Below are 19,244 nucleotides of genomic sequence, written 5' to 3' on the forward strand. Positions count from 1 at the left end.
TATGGTCATGATGTGAAAGCATGGTCCTGAGTATTTAAAGATTACCATGGACTTTGTGCCAAAGGTACAATTGGTAACCCAGGGGAACTGATCACATTTCAGTATTAGCCTTTCTTACATGATATCTGAAAATTGTTCCTACATTTGGTCATCTTTGGGACAGCAGAATAAAACCAGTAAGGAAATGCCAGGCTGCTAGAGTACTGAAAAAGTTCAAACCCCACTGAAACAAGCTTTCAGTCTGAATCCTGTCATTAACGTGAACGAGTTTAGGATCACATCTAGAGTCCCTAATGTAGGACTGCAGTAGGGCTAATCTGCTTTTGAAGGAGCCCCTGTCTTTCCATGCCTTTACTGTGAGCAATGCTGCCTTTGCCTTTCAGTAATCACCATCCGTTACTCGTAGATGCTGTCAGGCCCTGTCATGCCCTCAGAGCAGCTCAACTCCAGACTGTTCTTCTTCCCAGCCCCGCAATGGTGTAGTGACACTATGACATTACATTCTCCCCAAAAACAATGACATGAATCTGATTTATAACTGGTGGTAAAACTTTATTATTCAAGTTTAGATGTAACAGACATCTTTGCTGCCTGAAGATTGTTTGCATAAGAAATACACCAAGAACATGTTTGTGAGTAGAAATGAACATGCACTATGAAAACCAAAAAAACAAAACAAAACAAAAACCCAAAACAAAACAGAACAAAAAACACATCCATGTGTTGTAAGGACAAAACATTAAGAGCCAACATTCTAGAGTCAAATCAGGGCTACAAGTTTAATGATGGTTTTTAGCAACATTACGTCATTCTTTATGAAGTATTTTTTTTCTTTTTTTTTTTTTTTTCCTTTTCCTGCTGGTGAATTTTCTATAAACTAAATTTACAATGGCATTTTGAGATGTTTCCTTTTCTCCTGTTCTCCTTCTACATAGAGCTCAGAGGCCAAAACGATTGGAATGGAAAACTGTGGTTGCTGTTACAATGTTTATTCTAAGAATCTTATTTTACTATGTGTAACCAAAAAACAAATGAAACTGGTACTTATCTGGCTGGCAGCCATTAAATTATTGTTTTTTATCCTCTTAAAAGAGGTAAATCGGGGTATATGTGATTACTAGCTAGGTAGCATCTCACTAACTGCCAGCTTTTCAGAGCTGGCTGAATCAAACAAAATTGTGAGGAAAAGTGTGGGAATGGATCCTATTCTGAGATAAGGAAATTATGCAAATCAATCTACTTGGCCCATCTTAACATTATACAAAAGTTTAGAAGGGATTTCTCACTTATCTATCACATTTGGGATACGTTGACAAATTGTTGGCTATTCTTTGCCAAGCATAACTGTTTCCACAGAAGCAGAAAGAAATATATCTACCCTTCTGGCTGAACAGAAGTGAACTTCTAATCTCTTTGGCTTTTCCTGACCAATATTAGGAATTAGCATGTTAAGTCAGCCAAGAAAAATCAATACAGGAGCAAGAACACACATATATTTAGGCATCCTGGGCAAAAAGCAGATGGTAGACAACATCCCTAGCACATAAAGCAAGTATTAATGATTACACAGCAACACTACCCAGTCCAAAGATGAACTTGAAGTCTGTTCCTGAACTGAGTACTAATCCATGGTTGCCAGATAAGGTCTCCCTACTGCACAACCACAATGCTTCAGCACTATACAATTAGCATCAGTACCTTTTGTCCTGCTGCCCCTCTAACTGCAAAAAGAATCTCTTGCCCACAGCATGCCTCAACTTCTTGAGCAGTGTCTATGTTGTCTCTGTTTAAAACTGTCACAGTGCACAACAGTACATTTTATAGGCAAAATAAGTATCCAATGTCCCTCCTCCTTTCTGGATGGTCCTTGAAAAATTAAGGTGGGAGTTTCGTCAGCACAGTGGCAATTAGGTGCAAAACTTATTTTGGAAATCACTCTTGAGTTTAACACCTGAACACAAACTGTGCTCTGGCAAATCTTCATCTCCTGCTGTGTTATCATATGGGGCACCAACCATGAAGTGATAGCTGAGAGGCAGTCCAGTTAACAGATGATGTCTCACGATGGCTCCCTCTGTACAGAATGCTAATAGAAACATTGTTCCTGCTCTGCAATCTGATTAATGACAAGTATCACAAATCCTCTGGTTTTGAGCTATCTACTTATTCTGTGGCCCAATTTGAGATACTTTTTAAGATCTCAAGCCACCATTCCTTAGTAGAAGTACAACACCCTGCAGACACTGACAAATAGAGAACAAAGAATTATTCTTTGAAAGTTCAGGTTTAGGTGCTGCAAGCTGATGGAAATGCAGCAGGTGCAGTAATTACTTGTGTGTGCTAACATTGGTTTCCATATGACAGTTATTAAAAAATATTATTCTTTTTCAATGTCAGGTTTGGTTTTTTTCTTTTTTTATTAATATCCATTGTGAGGGGGGCTGGAAGAGAGAGGGAGTCACCTCTCTTTTGTTCACAAAAAAAACTGCTCCCCCCAGCCCAATCAAAGAGAACAGGCTATGGCAAAATCCCATTTCTTACAAAACAGAAATCTTTGAACATCTCAATATGTCATAGCAAGAACAATAAACTTTTTTCAATTGTCATTTGCACCATCTTTGTGTGCAATACTAACATTCAAAAATCTGTCTTGTTCTTTGCACTCATAAGATTTCATTTCTCCTCATCCCCAAACCCTGATATGTGTATTTCTTGTTATTGGCCTCTGCTTCTGAGTTTAGCAAGAGGTGTCATGAAGTACAGGGTGGTGTTCAAGTCTCACAATGTGCATGTCCCCCCTAAGCTATTTGACATGAAGATGTAGCTTCTACCAATGAAGAAGCCACAGGAACTGGTAGGTCTTAGATAAAGTAAGTCAAACCAGTAACTACTGAAAACCGGCAGGCAGCTACCTCCGGAGCTGATAAAAATCACTGCTTAGTGAGTCTAACATGTTTCTTGGAAAAGCTGAAAAGAACACACACTGGACCCTGACGCAACGAAACGAGGGCAATCTATTTCAGTCCCCACAGAAAAAAAAAAAAAAGAAACTAAAAATAACCAGCAAAAATAAATCCACAAAAACAAGTCAGAACTTATTATTGGAGAACAATAGTAAAAACATAACCAGACTTTGTCTGGCACTGGTAACAAGCTGGAGATTCATCTAAAAAATAGAAGAAGAAGAATGTGGCCCAATATCCTTTGCTAACCTAGAACACTATTGAAGGGTTATAGAACACAGCCATGAACAGACTGAGTGTGACTTTCCATATGCTGCTCACCAGTATAGAAGCAATGGGTGGAGCAGGAAGGAATGCAAGCCTAATGCTGAACAATAGCCTGTCTGTGCCTAACAAATCAGAGAAACTGTGCAATAACGTTTCATCTGTGTGAAAACGTAACATGTAAAATACTGCCAAGGTCAGCAAGACCTTTGGTGATCAACTGTGTAAGTGCTCCTCATGCATGGTGATGCTTGTTGCCAGCCCCTTTAGGCACATTATTTTTCAAAAGACCATCAAAGTGCTGAACATTTAGGCCAGTTCCTTCCTGGTTTTCCTTTTGCCAACCCCTATGAGACATTTCCTATCACCTCCCCTTGTATCTTCCACCTCCCTGTCTATCTGGTTAAATATAAGCGCACCAAATTCTAGAAGGGAGAATGGTGAGATTCAGGTAAGTTAAATACAAGAACTTTTTTTGTTTTTATGATGCTTTAGTTTCAATTGCATGAAAATCTGAGAAAGGCGGCATGTGAGATCAGAATAGGACCCTTTACATATAATCTCAAGTGAGGACTTAGTCCAGAGATATTTTTATAGAACAGTTTAAAAAATAAAATGCATGAGTGGAGAAATAAAAGACAACATAATATCAGAAAGACATTTTAAACTTCATTCGCTGCAACATTCATGAACCAGTTGAGCTACACCTGCCATCCAACCATAAGGAACTAAGACCCTGCACTGCGAAAAAGAAACAAACCCAAACAAAACAAAAAAGCAACTGCATAATATTGTAAAAATGGAGTGCAATGCTACTACAGAATGCAATAAAACATCAGTGCTGCATCGTCAAACAGCACTTATCAAAATAATTTCTGAAATGTTTCTTCTGAAACACAGACAAAGCAATAAAAAGAGGATATATGTTTATCATTTTAAGCATAACAATGTGAGTTAAGAGCTTAAGAATACAAAAGTACTTGGAATGAATAGTGCTACCCTTTTTTTCCTAAGTAGGCATAAAAATATTTTCATTTCCTTCTTGTTTTTCCATACCATTAATATCAACAAATTTCATTCATTTCATGTTATCGTTTACAACTTTAATGCACACACACAGAAAAAAAGATACCTACTGCAATAGAAATAGTTGCTTCATTACCTTGTTTGCTACATTTGCAAATGTAAACAGCGAGGCAGAGCCAGAACTGACTCTAATGCATGATGGAATATCTTTGTTGCATACGTACACTGTAGAAAATAATTATTCAATATGTCAGGCACCATTATTTGAAATGTAATACATTAATATTTACTAGAAAAATAAGGTTTTTTCTATTTGTTCTCCCAACTTCTTTAATGAAATAAGTTAATCTGACAGTGCATCCAGTAGCTTGTAATATCTTCTACATCCCTGTGGCAAAATAATAAACTACTGGTTGGGACACTATAATGAAAATGATTAAAGTCAGTTCTTGTACACCCTTGTAGCAAGCATGGAGGCTCGTCTAACAGCACCTTTAACCAATTATTTAATATTTAGTTATTTAGCCCTATTTCCCTGAGCAGTTATGCTGAGGAGCTTTCCCTTCATGGATAGTTTTTAAAAAGCTGTATTAAAAAGTACTATGAAGACATTTAATGCTACTTAGCAAAAGCTGGTATAAGTCTACTGAAGGGATTGACTGGTATGTATAGCAATGTTAAGCCTGTGGAGAAGTAACCTTAGACTTTAAGGTTTAGAAATGTAATATATTAAAGATATATTAAAATAAAATACAGCAGGTTACCGTGTTCTATGCAAATTAAACCTGGAGTGTGGCTTCTGTATTAGATTTCACTTGCAGAAAATGGTTTTCCTAGGCTAAAGTGTGCCAGAAAGAATGTAGTGATAAAATGGTAGCTAAAAATCAGCTGAGTTTGAGAAACATCTAGATGAAATTGCTGCCAGAGCTTTGAGGATGAAGTGATCCTAAGGCTTGTTGTAGGGCAGAATTAGCCCAAATTAAAGAAAATGACCTTTTAACATCTGTATATTTCACAAGTCTAGTTCTTATATACAATGTGCATATGTTCACTATACCCCTGCAGCAGTATATACATATACACATCTTTGCACTCTTGCCAGTTATGTCTCTTACACAACAGCAAAGGTATTAATTGTCCAGTAAAATTTTCTCAAGGTGATTTGCCATGATTCACTGCATTCTGGCTAGCTTTGGTGGGCCATGTCCCATATAATTATCTTCTCCCCCTTCTGGCCACCATCCAACTGTTCGTTTTTTCTTGGTAACCCACTCATTTAAAAGGAAAAAAAAAAAAAAAAGAAAAAGAAAAAAAAAAGAAAAAGGAATTTAATATTGGATAAGGCATGCTCTCTATATGAAGTGCTTTATAGGTCTTCACAAGACATTACAAGCTATTGAATTCCCATCAAGGAAACCTATTTCTGTTTAATTGTGCTAAGTGCTAAGGTTTACTCTTTAGGTTTTCCATTCTTTTCAGCTTGTGCATTGTTCCTGTGTAGGCCCCTCTGGATGTGAGTTGTGAAGTCATACTTGTCCGTGCAAAGATGCTGGCATATGCTGCACTGGAAAGGTCCACTGTCACCATGGCAACTCATATGCAAAGCATACATCACTTCATCCAGAAAGACAATGCCACAGTGCACACACTTGGTAGAAAGTTCATCTTGAGTACTTCTATCAACTTTTTCTGTTTTTACTACATTCAAGGGACCTTCATTTTTTACATTTGGTGGTGCCTTACTCTTTTCCTTGGAGGCACCATTTGCAGTTGGCCCAGGTCTGGAATGCTTTATCGCCAAATCTAGAGGAATGTCATTGTCTGATCCGACAGCTGAAAAATGAGGAGGCAGATTAAAGGTGGGATAAGGCACATAGTTTTGGCAAGGATTTGGTAGGCCAGGCACATGACTCAAGTAGTGTGGATTCCCAGGAACAGAGAGCTTATATTTACTCCAGAATCTCAGCCAGTCAGCTTCACTCTGAAAGTCATTGTGTACAAATGGAAGTCCAAAGAGTGGGTACTGGTATTTTTCAATAGGGCTTCCAGGTGGTGAATAGTTTGGATGTTTTGCAGGTCTCATGTATTTTTCTATTGGGCTGCCTCTCTCTGAGCTTCCTTTCCCTTCTGATATCGATGAACTGTTTCCTGGGTCTCCAGTACTTTCCTGAGGACTTTTTATCTGAATGTGCAAAGGTTGCATCCTTTTGTGAATATCCAGAGTTTGGCTGACCAATATTGGCTGCTGAGCAGAATGGCTTTTAGTCAATGAACCTGGGGCCTCATATTTACTGAGGCTGGGAAGCTGAATTTCTCTCTGATGACCTTCAGGTAAATGATCCTCTGACCTCCTCTCTAAGGGACTTCCATTGACTTGTTCTTCACTGCTACCCCTCTGCTGTTTGTTTAGCTGCTCAGCCTGAAGTGCCTCCGGGTTAAGGCGCTTTCTTGTTCGTCTCCTAATGATCTGCTCACCATTGTTCTGCTTAATGATGTTTAAAGGCCTGGGAGTCTGCATTGGAACACACACATAATGAACAAAAGGAAAAAAGAAAGATACATTAAATCTGCAAAACCACACTCACCCAAATTTATCATTTCTTTTGTGAAGAGGTATATTGTAAGAGTTTTATGGGAATGTCCAAATTTCAACCCAAATATTGTTTCATGGCCCCTCATGCTAAATGTAAACTTTGAATTTGTTCTATCAAACTAAGTCAACTGCCTTAAATATATTATACTTCTTTACTTTAAAAGGCATGAAGAATGCAAACTGTCAAGGCATTTATTACCCTTACTACTGAAAAATTCTGGGGGAGATGTGCTGAAAGTGGGTACTGAGAGGTGGGGATGAGGTGGGAGATGCATGGCCCTATGCTCTAGTCTTATAATATGCACTATATCACATGGGCTCGTATTGGGCAGGGTTTGTATAGATCTTATGGTAACAAGAACTGAGTAAGACTTACCTTGATAATCACCCCCTTTGACAATGATAGAAAATGCAAGCAAATACAGGGCCTGCAAATCACCACTGCTGTCACCTAGCAAAAGGGTTGCATTTCTGCTGTGATGGTGAGTGGGATGGTGGTGGCTGGAAAGGGACTAAGACAGATGGAGAAGAAAGCCCAGGAAAACGTTTCCTGTGCACCAAAAGGTCTATGTTGGATTTTGATACCAACTTCCCCTCCTTCATTCCTACTGTATTTCCTTCTATATGTTACAAATGTTGTGCTAAATCATTCCCTAAATGTGGAAAATAGGGTCTGTAAATAAAAGAGCATACTGGAATGGATAAAGAGAAGAATTGAATGAGGACTTCTATTTCAGTTTGCTAATTCCCTACACCAACTCAGGGTAGGTGGCCTACTTAGAAGAGAATTGAAAATACTTTTTGGTGAAAAAAGGTAAATTAATAAAAACAGTACAAGGACAGCAGCCAGCCTTCTTGGAAAGGCCCCTCAACAGGAAGGCAATGGTACGTGAGTGAAAGATGGTGCTGTAATGTCAGTAGCTGCTGTACTGGGAAGATGTTAGAACAACAAAAACTACCTAAAAGTCATATAGTTTGGTGTGCTGGAGGTTGCCATTTGTCTCATCCAAATGTACACATAATCCTGTTTTGGTTGGAGGCCAGAAAAGTGCCCTACATAGTATTCCACTTATATGTTTATTTGGAAATTTTCTTTTTAATATTGTTTTAAAGTGCAGATTAAATTTTGGCATACCCTCAATATCCAAAGTAATTTGTACCCTCAATGTCACATAATTTAGATAAATTCATAATTTTGAATTAATATAAAAATATCCAGAGCTGGAAGAGTGCTCACTTTATTATTTGTAGAAATCTAGTTTCTCTCTTGACTTGCCATCTTCCTCTCCTCTTTCACCTATTTATTTCCCTGAGGTTCATTTATGCTTAATGGCTAACTACTAAGTATATTTTAGGCAGCAGAGCTATTTTTAAAGATTTTTCTTTGTATTAAAATTCTGAATCAAAAGAAATATACACTTTTAGATTTTTAATAAGCAAAACTTAAACTTAGCAGAAAAACATGACCTCAACCAGCCTCCTCAAACAGATCAAAGTTGGGGGAAAATCATGTTAGATAAAATTACAATATTTTCTATGTAAATTCTATGCAAATAAAATTTACAGTTTGCAGAATTAATAGGCAATTGATACGCATAAGCATATACTCTTTACTACAGGCTCAGTGTAATATCCTCGCTTTCTTATGACAGTTCTAACACTGTCATACTAAGATGCTATGTGAGGTCTTAGAATATTATTGATGTTGCTCTTATTGAACTTTTATTTATACACTACAGAACACTCCCATATGGCTTCTGGATAACTTTTCAAAAGTGGAATTTCTTACTTGTCATGCTACAGGTATGAAGTCTGATCGTGGAAGTAGTTAAAAGAAATATCTTCATACCTGTGATTAAAGACCCTTGCACATTCATTGGCCACTCTGGCTCTTCCAAGTTACACCCTATTAGGAGTTAAAAGCTGTAGGTGCAACTTAGAAATTCTTCAGCATGAAAATAACTACTCATCTGACTAGTCTTTAGCTGATTAAACCAGACTATGCAGTGGAGTAAAGCTACTCACATTTTCCTTATTCATATTACTAAGGTGCAGATAAACATACTTGGTTGGAAGTAAGGCAGACAGAAATATTTTGCCTTTAAAATGCCCTATGGCAGATCCTTATTTATGTATTACACATATTGAGTATGATCACAAGGAGTTTTTTTGCTATCTCTGTATCAATTGGCAATCTTGCTACCCTAAACATGAATAACTTAAAAAAGTCACAAAATTCAGCAGTTTATTATTGTGATTAGACTTCCTAGATACCATGAAAAATAAAAAAGTGATCTTCTCTGCTAGAAGATCACTTATTTCTAACCCTAGAATAATATGCTATAACTTCTCACTGAAGCAGTCTAAGGCTGTGGCCAAGGAATCACTAGGGAACAAAATCTAGTTTTCTATGGCCTTAGAGTTATAGACATTAAAAATGAGGAACTGCATCTCAATAATAATGGTCAAATTCATTATTTTAGGTATCATAGAAATGGAAATATGATTTGGAGCAGAAATCAATACTACCATGTTAACGTGCCAGTCACTACCACCCAGTAGTATCTGTGGACTATAATTTTTTTCATTAAATACTATAAAAAAGGGACCTTGGAGATGAGTGTACTATATACATATTTGAGTTAATCAGGACAGTAGTTCTCGATAGTGATAAATCCAATCAAAAGGGAGCTATGAAGTGTGCAAACCTACTATAGGTGAATGTTACTCAGCTGTATAGTGCTTCTTACTTTAATACTCACAGAAGGGAAAGTTCTATTACCTTTAATTTTTATAGCTTCAAACATTTATCTAGTAACTGCACTATCCTAAAATCTTTAATTTGAAAACATTCACATATATATAGCACTTCATGAAGAGATAGGCAGACAGAGAAAAGAAACTTTCATCTTTCTGGTGTCAGCCCAAAGAACACCCCTTTGCACAATATTGTCTCAAAAGGTGTCCCAAAGGAGAAATCTGTTTGATTATTTCAGTCTCCAACTTACAACGGAGTTGCTATCACAACACAACAGAGTGGAGGCTTAATTAAATTTCTCTCCATTTGTTTGGTCAAAGTTCAATTGAAGATATTAGTGTCAAATGTCCACCGAATGACAGCTTATTGCCATGCTTGAACAGTGGAGCAAAAAGACAGTGTCAGCTTCCTGCTTTCTTTTTGCATAAAATGAAGTTTGACATTGTATTGCTAATTATTATTGTTGGAAGCACACTAAATTGTTCTTACTAGTCCCTAAGAACTATCTGAGCTATATGTTTGAATTCATAGGTGATTCTTGTAGCTTTTATCTATTCCGTAAGTTACACTAATAATCACAGTAAGGGCCAACACTATAGTAAGAATCAAATTAAAAAAAAAGGGAAAATGGACACTCTAAATGGAAGTTCTACAAAGTCCTCCAATGTCAAAATAAGGATAAAAAGCCAAACTGTCCTTAAAATCTTTGTGAATACTCACCCCTGATCAATTTCTTTAAATTAGATATTATGTGAGAGACACTTTCAGTAAGATCTTGCCAAAATGCTGGTCAGAGATCATGCATCCATATTCTGTTCAGATACTGTCTGCCTGTCTGGGTTGTTCTGGAGCTAAAAAACAGTTACTGACCTCTGACAGCACATGGCAACCAGAGGTAAGTTTTCAGACCAGTGATGGTCTTGCTGCTTTCAAACATTGGATCTTTTATATTAAGTGGGCTGACCGGATAGGATCTTGAGTAAACAGAATGGTTAAGCAGCCTATACATAAGATCAAGGGTAAAATTCACAGAAACTACTAATTGATTTAGAAGCTTATACCTCAAATTTAAAGAGGCATAGGTACTCGGCTGTCTTAATGCATCTAAAATACAGTTTCCTAAGTGGGTTTTTCTTTTTTTCTGGTTTTTTTTTTTCAAATGGAATTTCTGAAAAAAAAAAGAAGTTTTAAAAAAATACACACTCTCAGCCACAACACAGAATCTGATTTGGGCTTGAAGCCTGAATTATTATGTTCTCTTGGCAAACTCCCAAAGGCTGCCTCAGTTTCTATTTCTGAAAAATAGTTAACACTTTCTAACTTCATGGGAATGTTCTAAAAATTAATTAGAGTCAAATCTTGGCCACCTGACTCTCCCATGTGCTCCTATTAAAGATAGCAGAGATAATATTTAACTAGTGTTTTTTTAAGTTTAAAAGATTCTGAATATTTTGGCACTGATCCAAGGAAACACTTAAGCATGGCTTTCCTGGACCTGGACCAGAGCATTCAACATCTTTCAGGATCAAATCAATAAGATGAAAAGCAATATAGACCATCCTTTATTACTTATTCCCTGCCTCATCCTGAGGGATGGTGAATCTTCCCCTCACCAAGTGATGAGTGCCATCAACTGAGTAGCTTCCTTGTTGAGTGATCTCAGAATCCTCCAGCAGACTATAAGAACTGTTGAAAAAAAGAACTGCAGAAATACCACCACCCCATATGTCCAGGAAATCTACTGTCAAGAATAAAGGGGGGCAGAAAAGTGAAGGAAAACAAAAAATACAGCAAGGGGTATTTTTGATATAGATGTGATGTCTAGACTTTTTTGTTTTGTTACAAACATGAGGGCTCTTGAATTTAGAGGGCTTTCGTCACAACATACTGTATGCCTTTAAATGGAATTCCCAGAAAAGACATAATTTTCCCCTTATTTTGTATCAAAATAATTAAATGCATCACTGGTGAGCTCAAACACATCTACCCACAGCATCCCAGCTTGTTTCATAATGAATCACATCTGATCCCAAAGTGACCATAGAGCAAAAACCCTGTTAGGAAATTAACTGCAGGCCAGGGAGTGGTACTAATCACACAACCAGACAAGACCACAGCTGCCCAGCTTAGCTGTATAACCCCTTTTTTTTCTCAACAAACCAGTAAGTTCTTCCTACCGAGTGAAGCTTCTGGTAGAGGCCACACGCGTTGCATACATATCCACCATTTGCATTCTTTCGCCAGAGAGAGGTCTTTGTGGTCAGGCAATTGGCACAAAAAACTCCCGAGCCTCTACGTCTCTGAAATAGGGAAGAAAAAGAAAAAAAAAAAAAAAGAAAAAAATAGAGGAGAAAAAAAAAAAGCAGGTCAGAGGTGAGTCACATGAGCTGCGGAGTTAGGACAAATCAACACAGGAGTTTTGTCTCTAGACTGGCAACAATGACAGTATAAAACCACACTGCCCATAATGAGGTCAGGTTCAATTGTGCTTAATAGGCACCACTGATTTTCATTATAATTAACCATAGAGTGATGGATGAGGTGTGTGAAACACCAAAGTCTTTTCAGAATAACAGCTTTAACTTTTTGAACTTCAGGTTTTGTGCATTTAATGATGGTTTCTAAACAGCAAATTCTGAAAAAACCCTCTGGAGGCTGACAGAGAACATTCTCTGTATACTTCTCCTGATTTGTTCAATACATTTCACAACAGATTATTTCTTTTTAGGTTGCTTGATTTTAAAGTGTGATAAGTAGCAAGAACTCTGAAACACCACCACTTCACTTAATTAGAGTTTGTATCTGCATGATACTAATTCCTTTAACAGAGATTATACTTCATTAATTGAATACATGATATACAGTTCACCTTTCCTGCTTACTTCTGGAATCAGTATAACCCACCATATATTTCCCAGAGCTCACTATGAACAAGGTGCAACCTCTGCCAAACAAATAGAAGTACAGTATTCTTAATGAGAGTTCTTTTGAACTTCACCCGAAACCCCAGAAAATACTGTCTCATCGATGGATAATTTCTTTATTTTAGTCAAGCAAAAAAAGGCATGGTATAACTTCCCTAAATACAAATTGATTTTTAACCAGACTAAGCTGTGCGTTCATCAGCTTTCATAATGATTCAGGAACAGTTAAAAGTAGACACATTTATGAGTATTGTTCATTAAATTCTTTCTACAGAGTAATGATTTCATTAAACTTCTCATTTAAACAAAAGTCAGGCTATGTTTGTGGGCACAAATACTAATAAGCAGGAAATGGAATTCTGCTGCTGAAAAGAAAATCTGAATTTCAACTCTGTTCCCTTTTTGCAAAGGAAAAAAAAATCAATACAAAATCTTCCGCATGTAAGATAAGAATAGCTGAGTACAGGGAAAAACAGACTGGGTGAAAAATAATTCTATTATGAATTAAAAGTTACCAACACTGTAAGTAAGAATTTCAGGGTTTCATAAAATTTAAGTAATTTATTTAACTTTAGTCCATACTGTAGAAGAGTGGTGTTCATGCCAAAAAAATACAATGGTTATAATTGTACTCTGATACATTTCAAATGGAAAGCTTTCTGCAGACATAATTTTGGCTTCAAGACTGGAACACTTTCTTGGCATTGAAAGGGCATTTGATTCATCGGGTGTTTCACAATGTATCACTAAAAAGACCTGGTGAGCAGCCAGTTCCCTATAGGGTAATTTTTCCATCCAGATGCAAGTGCTATCAGAGGCCCTCGTCAGCTAAACTAATTATGATCTTGCATTTGCTGATGCCTGCTCACTCTAACATTCGACATCCTCCATTAATCATCAATACAAGGAAAATGAATGAAACGTAAAGAAACTAGGGCTGGTAAACTGCACAGCTATAAAAATCTGAAATGAGTGCAATAATTTAACAAGATTGGGGAAATGTTTTTAGTGAGCACAAAGTCAGGCTAACAATTGCCCTTTTAAACCAAGAACACAATTTCATTAGTACAGCAGGTTGTGCTACTTTAAAGTGATACAATAAAATCAAGATTGTAGTCAAGATAATCTCTCTCTCATGCCCTTACATCATCTTCTATTTTGTCTTTTAAATCAGAAGCATTAATATGTTACATTTTTCTCAGTTTGGCTAACAGGAGAACTAAATGGTAGTTGATGTCCCTTAGCAAACATCTAACTAGCTGTGTATATGAGATGCAGCTCACCCTGGGAAGCCACGTTCATCTACAAGTAAATTGAAGCTCCCAATTCTTTTTGTGGTTGCATATCTTTGCCCAACTTTACCTGGATGCTGAAATATTTTCCACAAAAGTACAATAAAAGCTTCACTAAACTAACCCCAATTTGGTCCACTTGAAGGGTGAGAAGTTTCCAATCGGAAATGAGTGTATACGTCCAGGATTCAGACACAACTGCAGAACTGTTTCTTTCCCTTCCTACTTCTTGTCTGCTGGCCTATGACTTCTTGGTCTGGTGTAGTAACTAAGTGGAGTCTTAATCTGAGTCAGTCCTTCCACCCTTATGTTTCTGTTTGTGTCCACTGAGTTTGAGAAAGAGCCTCTACAAAGTCAAATATATATAGAGAGGTCTAGTTTATAAACTGTATTTGTACATGCCTGAATAGTCCTAGAAGGTGTAATAACACTGAAATCCTATGGAGTTATTATATTTTTGAAACATTGACAGAAGTAACTCATCTTTTCTCTCTTTTTTAAAAGAGAAATATGGTTCAAACTGGACATTAGTTGCAATGAAATAATACAATGACTACAGATGACAATTTACATAATAGCTATACGTGTCAAAAACCTATACCTGTGCTTATTTAGTATTTACAAACTATATATCAGTTTAAAATTTCAAAGTAGTTCAGCTAAAATTTTTCCCTACACTGAATGCAAAGTTAAGTTTTCCTACATGCTCTCCTAGGTGTTGCATCTTTAACTTCTCTTATTTCTGTATTATTTAAGTGCCTTGCAGGATAATCAACAATGATTATTCCAATATCTATATAATAAATTAAAAATTAAACTACCTCTGGAAAAACTTACAAGGCTGTTACTTTTGGTTATGAAACAGCTTTCTATATAGTGGGGACATACAGCTTTACAGTGGATTTCCTGGTGTGAAACAGGACTGTGAAAGAACAGGATTAAATATTCTTGACCCCCAGATCCTACCGACCACAGAACAGACCTGTTTGTCAAAGTATACATGAGAAATGTTCATCATGTCTACAAGAAAAATAAACGAGTCTGTTTTTAAAAGCCTACAATGCTGGTAGTCATCTTGTCTTAAACCGATGGAGTTTCTTCAAACAAACAAACAAACAAACAAAGAATAAGACTTTGGGCCTTTAATTCCCATATAAAAGTTTTATAAAAGTTACTGGATAACAGAAATTATCTTCTTTTTGTTTGAGCTAAATGTCAATTAGTGATGGTACTTTTGCTGTTAGTGATAATACTTCTGCATGAGTCTGTTCAGCTTTGCATACTCAGTGTTTGTACTCATCGGTAATGGACAATATTATTGGTTTTCCAAGTAGTCTTGCAAAGGAACAGACACTTGAGCTCCAATCTAGTAAAGTCTGCACAACAGCTATGGCCCACAGCCTCCATAAACCCAGCCATACGCTCAAGTGCTCTGCTAAGCACCACCCTAGCCAGCATTTTCAAGAAATGTGTTATGGAACCTTTTGCTCTTTTTCAAATGTGAACACATACTTATAGATAATCTCTTAAAATCAGCCCAGAGAATGTAAGTCAACATAACTGGTTATGGGGAGGTTCGAGCCACAGATAAAAAGGTTTCAGTCTGCGAACAATGCCACTAGCACTAGCTGGAGTTATCCACAAAAAATTCCTGAACATCCTTAGAAGACTAAGCCAAAAGGGTCTAAATAACTAAAATATGTATTTGTTAAGTCAAACTTTAATCATCTGGAGCCTTATAACTACTATATTACTATCCCAAATCCTGAATGGGCCAGTGCAGTGAAGAGCCTGTCTCTTATTTCCATTCCAGTTCCGAGGTCTGGGCGTTTAGTATCATGGTTGTCTCAAATCACATAGGGCTGAAACATGTTTTTGTCAGCCCAGATGTAATTTTTCTTTTCTTTTTTTCTTTCTTTTCTTTTTTGTACAGAAAACTTCATTTAAATCAGTTCAGCTGTTTATAATTTGGAGATAAGCCAAAACTGGGGGTTGGGAGGCAGAGGGGATTTCAAGTTTTTCAGATAACTTTCTAACAAATCTACAGTCATAGTTGCTTTGCTCTAGGGAAAAAAACTATGCACACATTTTAGTATTTTAGTAGTAGCAAAGCAACAAGTGGATTATTATTTTTATGTAGCTAAACTATGAAAGTTTGTAATTATTCATTGAATGTCTTGCAGATCTCTCTACTGTTTTCCCTCAGTAAAAACCATGCTGAAACCATGTAATTACATAACAACCCTTGATATGCAGAGTATTTACTCCCATTTTTTTATGGTTTCATATCCTGACCATTTCAAATTAAACAAGTCTGAAACTTGGTACCCACACTGCCAAGCCCGAATGCCTAATTTTTTTTTTTAACTCCTTAAATGATTTTCAATAATTACCAATTCTTCACTGAAACAACAAAATTATTAGTAGTGCTTTCTGCTAGGCAATAAACCAGCAAAGAATATTGTAACAAGCAATTCACTCAGGCATCTCGACAGGATTGAGACCTTCTTTTTCACAAAAACTGCTTTAGGATTTAAAAGGATGACCCTACAGTTTACATGATTTAAAACTTGGTAGCCATGCAGAAGTGGTCATTACACTCTACAGTTATATAAAAATATTAAAAAATGAAACTTAATGTAGCAAAATCTATATTATAAAAGCACAGCAAAAAACACTGCTCAGGAACTGTTGCTTTTTAGGTAGCTAGATGAAGCAATGGTGCCTGACACTCTGCTAGTGCCAAATACATCCTGTTTTCAAAATTTCTGCCAGAAGATGCTTTTAGAAAATCAAATAGACTCCACAAGCATCAGCCAAACATTCTTACATCACCCTCTTGGTTTTGGACATAACAAAACTTCTCTTTTTGCTGATTACTTTCACTTCCCCATCACAAAACGATGGTATGATGAAGACTGAGTGTATTTTTTTTTATCACCTGTGGCCTGCCAGAAACAGAGCCCGCTGTAATCAGAGCTCTAGAACATGAGATGCAGGGAAATCATAAATGTTACCTAGAAATAAGCACATGCCCAACCTATTTCCAGCAACAAAGTTGGGAACTATAATCATGAATGTTTCACTGATAAAAAGGCAAAACACTGGCTCGGGATGCTCTCTGGCAATGTGGGAGGTCCAAAAGGAGAGCGTCAGGAAACCTGCATGTGCTCAGTTCAGTGTGAGCCAGGTGACCCACTTGTGGAGAGGATCAGTTTTAAGCAGCTGACTTCATACCTGTCATCATTGGGCTGCTACTACATGGTTCAGAAAAATGGTATAATGCATTTGTGGTTACATCTGTGTATGCTGCATTTTCACTGCCATCAGTATTCAAGAATTTCTTGTTTCACACCTGCTAGGTCTTTCCAGGTATTGTCCTCTTTATATGAAGGTGCATTTAGTTCTCTTCAGTTTTGGTGAGGCTGAGACTAATTGAAGTTTAAAACCTTGGCAGCAAAGCAGCATCTGGATGTTGGAGTAAGTGCTACTTTCTTCTGTTTAGGATGGGGAAAGAATCAGCTCTCATTTCTTTCAGCTCTAGAGGCACATATAGACCTTCCCGAATGTGTTTAATCAAAACTGCTTTCTCTCTCAACTATGAAGCCAACCACAACTATGTATCTGTAAAGTTTCACATTTTAAAATTTTAGTTGCCTTTGCTGTAAGTATGTCTAAATTAAAAAGAAAGGCATTGGGTTTTCTTCCCTTTATAACTTGGACAGCTTTCAGGAATAGACCAGGCACAGCAGATTTTCGGCCCCAAATCATAAGCTGACAGAAGAAGTAAAATACGTAAAGCAGAGTGTTAAAGTAGAAGTTGTTTTCAACCTTAACTATGAGTTAACAGATGCCTTTTGAAGTCAATTGAATATGCCAAATCCAAACTCTTCATCTAAGACATTTTTAAGCACAATTATATTAAAGAGCTGTATTTGAGAGATGCATACAAAAGAGGTTAGGAAAAGTAGGAAGAAAGTAAAAATGCCAAAAGGAAAGTTAAAATTACACACCTAATTCATATAAAAACTTTAGTGGAATTTTTAATGTTCTATTGTGACAGCATCTATTTATGATATATGCTGTATTACAAACTTTTAATGAGAGGAGTAGGAGGGGGGCTATAGAGGGGAAAAAACCCCAGACAGTAAATTAAATATTACTGCTAGCACAGCCTTTCAGAATCCTGCCCCTGATCCCTTAAGGATAGTAAATATTTTAACGTGGATATAAACTGCAATTTTTTCATATATCAGCAGTAAAAATGAAGATGAGTAGATTTTGTCCCAGCATTTGAAGCATTGCCCTATATTTTGTAAAGCTAACTTAAGAGACAGTGGTATTCACTACTCAAAAAAACCTCTCAAAACAAACCACCCCAAAAAACAGGCAGCAAACTAAAATCACTTTGTGTCTTACTAAGGAAGAAGAATTTAGTAAGACAGTAGTTTAGGATGTCATGATTGCTTCCAAAGTAAAACAATGGCTAATCAAAATAAATTATTAAATTAAGAAAAGCATAGCTATGGAAAGAAGCCACTAAATCACTTGCTGTTGGATCTCTTCACTTGTGTCACCTCCTCACCTTTATTTCCTCCCCCAGGCTACAGCTGACCCAACCTTTGCCACTGTGCTGGAAGGGAACTGGCTTCAGACACCCACCTTCAGCCAGAGCCTCAGCTCCACAGGCAGGAATTTGCCATCACTTTCATCATCTGTTAAGAGCCACCACATGCAACTACAGGATCACATAAATAACCACAATACACTTTACAATGACATTGATTTTCATGCATTTCAGTATTTATCAGTGAAAATTATGCAGTTCAGTGTATCTCCTTGTTAACCAAAATAGGGATGGAAGGTAATTTCAGTTTCCCCCTCAAGATCTGCAGTGGCGCATATATAAAAAAATAAAACTGCAGATTAGACTTCCTTGTCACAGTCAGAGACAGCTTATTTTTAATACTGTGTGTTAAAAATATATGCGATCTTCTGTTGGGCTAAATACATATACACAGACACATATACATATTTATGGTATGAGGTATTTGTAATGAACACTGTGAAATATTTTCTGGTTTAGCTATATATTACTTCGGTTTGCAAAGAGTTAAATATTTACTTAATCATTCTACACAAAGTATGATTTTTTTAGAAAGTAGTTTCCTTCAGCTGCCTTTTACTACATATAACATATTTTTAAGTCCTAATCCTTTCAAGTCGCACAAGCCGATCATCCTTAAATCTCGTACAGTTCCTTAAACAGCAGCTACCACACTATGGTCTGGTCTTGCTTCTGGTGTGTTTTGCCACTGACTACCCCCAATACCAACAAAGACTTCCGTGAAGGCAACCTGAAAATTAATTTTAAAAGCTTTATTAACACCAACAGAAAAAAAAAGAAAAAGAAAGAAAAAAAGA

At 36.8% G+C, this 19,244-nt stretch overlaps 1 protein-coding gene across 8 annotated transcripts in view; it reads right to left on the reverse strand.

The window, feature by feature from the left end:
- Positions 1-531: 531 nt before the first annotated feature.
- TRPS1 (transcriptional repressor GATA binding 1) overlaps positions 532-19,244 on the reverse strand; it is a 216,982-nt gene continuing 198,269 nt past the window's right edge. For all 8 annotated transcript variants that reach the window (XM_061373424.1, XM_061373418.1, XM_061373425.1 and 5 more), the window contains 2 exons: positions 11,782-11,904; positions 532-6,765 (listed from right to left, as the gene is read on the reverse strand). In XM_061373424.1, the coding sequence (XP_061229408.1) occupies positions 5,704-6,765; positions 11,782-11,904 (1,185 nt within the window). In that variant the 3' untranslated portion in view covers positions 532-5,703. The remainder of the gene's footprint in view (positions 6,766-11,781; positions 11,905-19,244) is intronic.

Source organism: Neopsephotus bourkii, unplaced genomic scaffold (genome assembly GCF_033783945.1).
Source record: "Neopsephotus bourkii isolate Nb327-2 ecotype Australia unplaced genomic scaffold, CSIRO-AGI_Nbou_v1 NB_1630, whole genome shotgun sequence".
NCBI classification, from domain to species: domain Eukaryota; kingdom Metazoa; phylum Chordata; class Aves; order Psittaciformes; family Psittacidae; genus Neopsephotus; species Neopsephotus bourkii.